The sequence below is a fragment of the Poecilia reticulata genome, linkage group LG18 (genome assembly GCF_000633615.1).
Source record: "Poecilia reticulata strain Guanapo linkage group LG18, Guppy_female_1.0+MT, whole genome shotgun sequence".
Lineage (NCBI taxonomy): Eukaryota > Metazoa > Chordata > Actinopteri > Cyprinodontiformes > Poeciliidae > Poecilia > Poecilia reticulata.
In genome coordinates this window covers 3,313,331-3,318,074 of record NC_024348.1, presented here as the reverse complement: position 1 = coordinate 3,318,074, position 4,744 = coordinate 3,313,331, and the positions used below count along the sequence as shown (strand labels likewise).

The 4,744-nt window shown below is 38.1% G+C and overlaps 1 protein-coding gene across 1 annotated transcript in view; it reads right to left on the bottom strand.

The window, feature by feature from the left end:
• Positions 1-2,353: 2,353 nt before the first annotated feature.
• LOC103480162 (RNA-binding protein 4B-like) overlaps positions 2,354-4,744 on the bottom strand; it is a 4,460-nt gene continuing 2,069 nt past the window's right edge. The window contains exons 4-5 of the mRNA XM_008435021.2: positions 4,532-4,744; positions 2,354-4,249 (exon numbers count right to left, since the gene is read on the bottom strand). The exon at positions 4,532-4,744 is cut by the window's right edge and continues 43 nt beyond it. Of these exons, the coding sequence (XP_008433243.1) occupies positions 4,541-4,744 (204 nt within the window). The 3' untranslated portion in view covers positions 2,354-4,249; positions 4,532-4,540. The remainder of the gene's footprint in view (positions 4,250-4,531) is intronic.

The following is a 4,744-nucleotide window of genomic DNA, read 5'->3' as shown; positions in this document are numbered from 1 at the left end:
TAATTTTAGCTCATGCATCAATTTTAACATAATGAATGGTACAACTACAGCTTAGTCAACATGCTTCTGCCTCTCCACAGGTTATTGACTACGTTGCAGCTTTCTTTAGCATTAACGCTAATTTTTAACATCATAACGCTGCGTCAAAGCCGACGGGCACACTTTGGCATGCCCCTTTAAAATTTCTGCAGGAATTTTCTAGTTTTAAAATACAATGTTGGTGCAAACTTCTTAGTCGAGTGGCCAAACCTATGCGATGTAGGATCACTTCATCAAATAGTATTCTGATCACAAAATGTTTGACAGTGAATTCTCCAAAATACTGGTGTAATGCTGCCCTCTGCTGGCCAGAGTCTTAACTGAACAAAGTTGTTTATTTTTTTTCTCCTGAATTGGAAAATGTAACAAAACAAACAATGCAAGCCTTTAAGGAGTGTTTAGGTTTACAGATTTTTACAGAGCCTTGCAAAAGTATTCAAACGGCATACACCTTTTTTCATTAGGCTATGTGCAGATTGATCCCATTCTTCTTTGTAAAATAGCTTACAGTCACATTACATAGAAAGGGTCTGTTAAATCTTCAACTCTCACTATTGATTCTCAATTAGATTTCGATTTCAACTTTGGCTGGCCCATTGTAATAATTATTTTTGCTTTGAATTCTCACAACTTTAAATAATATAAATCTAACATTGACAACGAGCCTTCATTGTTTTGTAGTTGATGTTCACCAGGGAGTCAGCTGAGTAATGTTTAGTTGGTTTTTATTGTTTTATTGCATAATTTCTGCCCTTCAAGCAAGCCATTCCCATAAACCATTATCATTTCAGAATATGAAGAACTACTTTCATATCAGTTTGTTGAACATCTTATTGTCCTGCGGTCTGTTCAACCAACTGCTATCGACTTGTTTATGTCCAGGAGTCGGGCCAAAAGCCAGGTTCAGTTTGTTTTAGCAGGCCAACAGCTCACTGCTGCTTTCATATTGCAGTTTAATATGTAACTTAACCCCCAGTGTTTTTTGTTAAATTGCTCACAGTTGGCTTATCAGTCTCACTGTTCTTATTGTCAGTTTCGGTCAAAGGAACTGGTTGAGTGATTCTTTCCATCACTTGCCTGATTCCCAAGAACAACACTATGTCAACATCCATAAAAGTCATAAATTGATGATGAGATTTATCAAAAGAAGATTATATTATCTCAGAATCATGATGTTTGTCCTTGGAGGATTTTGGTATTTATAACATCTGTTTACCTACAATAATTACACCTCAGATGTGTGAGAAAGAATAAATGGAAATAAAACTTGCATAATATGAACATGGTTATACTGTGTGCCTTAAATTTCTGTGCAACCAACCAACCTGCAAGCAATATATTTATAGGTGAAACCAAAAGTTTACATACACTTTTTGTTTTAGGTCGGCTAGAATTACCAGATTTATTTCTATTTGCTAAATGCCACAATAACGAGAGAAAGAATAAGTTAATATATTTATTTTTGAATTTCTTCAAAGTCAGAAATGTACATACAGCCCTTTTGTTTTTGGTAGCAACTCCTTTGAATGGCATAACTAGGGTCAAACATTTTGGGGTTCCTTACAGGATCTTCTCCCAATAGTTAGCTGGAGTTCTGGCCCATTCCTCCTGACAGAACTAGTAGAACTGAGTCAGTTTGGTAGGCCACCAAAACATTGACCACTTTACGAACATTTGGAAGACCCATTTATGCAGTTTTCATTTCCTGGTTGACGCCTTTAGACGGTCTTTGTCAACATAATCTCTTTCCTCATGATGTAATCTAGTTTATTAAATGCACCAGCTCCTCTTGAAGCAAACAGACCCTCAACATGATGCTACCACCCCTATTATTACACAGTTGGTAAGGGGTTCCCAGGTTTGCATGCGTGCCCCCTCTTCCTCCAAATGTACCGATGGTCATCACGGCCAAACAGTTCCACTTTAGTTTCATCAGACCACAGAACATGCCTCCAAAAAATACAGGTTGTAAATGTAAATTTAAATCCCAGCTGTGTGCACTTGCAAACTGCAATCAATTTTATTTTTTTTTTGTCGTTTTCTCTTTGGTTCTTTTGTTGTAATTGCTTCCTCTTTAATGAGCAATGTTTCAGCCCATGATTTTTCCCTGTGGTCTTTTCTGAGTGGACATTGACATTCTCTTACCCCATCCAAGCCAGCGTCGTCACAAAGTCTTTGGCTTTTGTCCTGGAGTCGATTTGTACAACATAGGTTTTTATCACTGTCAGTAGGCAAACCAGGAATGCAATACATTTGTACAAATAAGGAAAAAAGAACATGGCTCAAATGCATAAAAGCAAGCACAAAATGTATATAATTTTTTAAAGAAAGTTTTATTAACATATGTAAAAACCAAAACAACACTACAATGCAAATTTCTAATATCTAAGAAGTATACAGCTTAACCTAACAAATCTACATTTTGTGCCAATTCAATTATATTTTTAGCACTCGTTTCCTAATCACTGCAACTCATCTTTGGATCTTCCAGATTTAAAGATTGCAGAAAGTATGAATTTTACTGCCTATGTCTTAAAAATGCAGTACTTCCTTACTAGACTGTTAACACTGACCGACAAAACCAGTTAAGCACCAAATAAAGGATTTAGAAAGAATGCTTCTATAAACAATTCAGTAAGCTGTAAAATGATTGGAATATCCATGCAGTTAATAAAAGCTGATTTCATATGATCAAATTCCAAACAAAGATGCATTCTTTTACAACACCTTAAATGATGGAGTCCTGGGTCAAGGGAGATGATGCAGGAAGTTACAATAAAGACAGAGAATGCTTTAAATTGAGTTTAATGGCGGATGATATTGTGGAATTACATAAAGCCAGGTGCCAAAAAATTATGTAACTGTACAGCAGGAGAACCTTACAAGTGTAAGGTACTGAATGCTGGGAAAAATAGGGTGCACCAAGGTCTCCTCATGTCATAAGGAATGAGGCAGAATATTGACAGCCGGTTTTATGAGAAACCAAAATGGAACCCCAATCAAACTCCTGCCAAACGGTCTAAATTTAGTCACCATTTTGACCATCACATGGTCAGATTACTTGTGTATTACATTTCGGTTGTAATACTAACACCTGCACTCAAGTGCTATGGCCTTATAAATACACGAGTATACACAAGTATACTCAAGTTCCGACAGAAGATGACCTTCATTATTAAATTGTGCTCAACTAGTTTTGCCAGTGCGTAAATATAAAGTAGTAATTTGTTATATCAAATTACCAGGTTGATATCAAGGACTGATATCAACCCATATGACTGATCATAACTAGCAAAACTGACATAACCTAAACACAAGGCTGTATTGGCAAGTTGTCTTACCTGTTCATCATGAGGGTGCTCAGCTGCCTTTGATGTAATCCTGACCCCGCATGCAAATAAATTAGCCTCTGCTATTAAATGTTCGCTGCCTCTTTGCTCCTTTGTTGGTTTTTTGGGGGCGTTTCAAAAAGCAGCATTTTGTCATAGACAGAAGGGGTAAGTTGGGCATTTTGCAGATGGAAAGAGTAAACTTTGGGATCTCAAGAAAGACGGCACATTCTTTATCTAACACACCGACGTTGACAAGGTTATTTATTACGCCAACAAGTAAGACAGTGCCTTTAAAACGTATTCACCCCTACAATGCGTTATCCTTTTGGTTGTTTTTAAAAATCAATCGTGATCTAAGTTTTTTTTCTTCTTTTTAGACAAAAACTTAGCAAATGACCTCCCCCCCACCCCATTCATCCATTAGAAATTGACGACATAAATCTGCTTTACATAGAAACAAAAGGTTTACAGTATTGTTTGAGAATTTAGTGTTTTACTGACATGTCGGAACAAACGTGCTGACTACAATTCTGTTCGAGGGCCAAAGTTTTGACGTTATGTTGCAGGCATAATTTAGGTTTGTCAGACTCACAGAAATCAAAATCACTTAAACGATGCAAAAAAATAAAGAAATTGAAACATACGATGCGTTTACTCAGACGTCAAAACAATTAAAATACTACTAGTAGTATTATTCAAAAAAAAATGTAAAAGAAAGAAAACTCTCCCAAGTTAAAACAAAAAGAGACGTCGACGACGCTGGTGTGGCTCTTCACGTAATCATCAAAGGACTACACAACGCGCCAAGTCGCAGCGATGTAGAGAGAGAGATGCGTGCATCAGGAGGCGCCGAGCCGCAACGCAGTCGGACAAAATTCCTGAAAAAGAGCAAATTACAAAATGAACTATCTGCAAATGTAGAATCAAAGCGCGCAGTTTCATCACAGTTTTTGCTGCCTTCTGAGGTCAGAACCTTAAAACCTGTCCGACAGTCAGAAATTTTACGTCATAGCTTTGAATGTCATATTAGGAATGTTCAAGCAAATGCACTGACTAGAATTCAAACCACTCAGACACAGAAGTCTGCCTCTACCTTTAGAGGTACGTAATGCATTTTAAAGTGGGATGTGAAGACGACTTTATCTCTGATCTATGCTCACCTTCAATTGTCAATATGCATAACGTGCAGGTGGCGGAGGCAGCCTGCCTGCATAGGGGTCCATTGCGCGTGGAACGCCATATGCAGGGGCCCGGGAAACAGGAGAGAGTCGAGAGCGCTCATAAGCATAGCCGTTACTGGGCGGAGGAGGTAACGGTGCGTTAGGAGCCCTCCTGATTGGGCTGCGATCTCGTGCGTAGTACGCTGAGGGGGG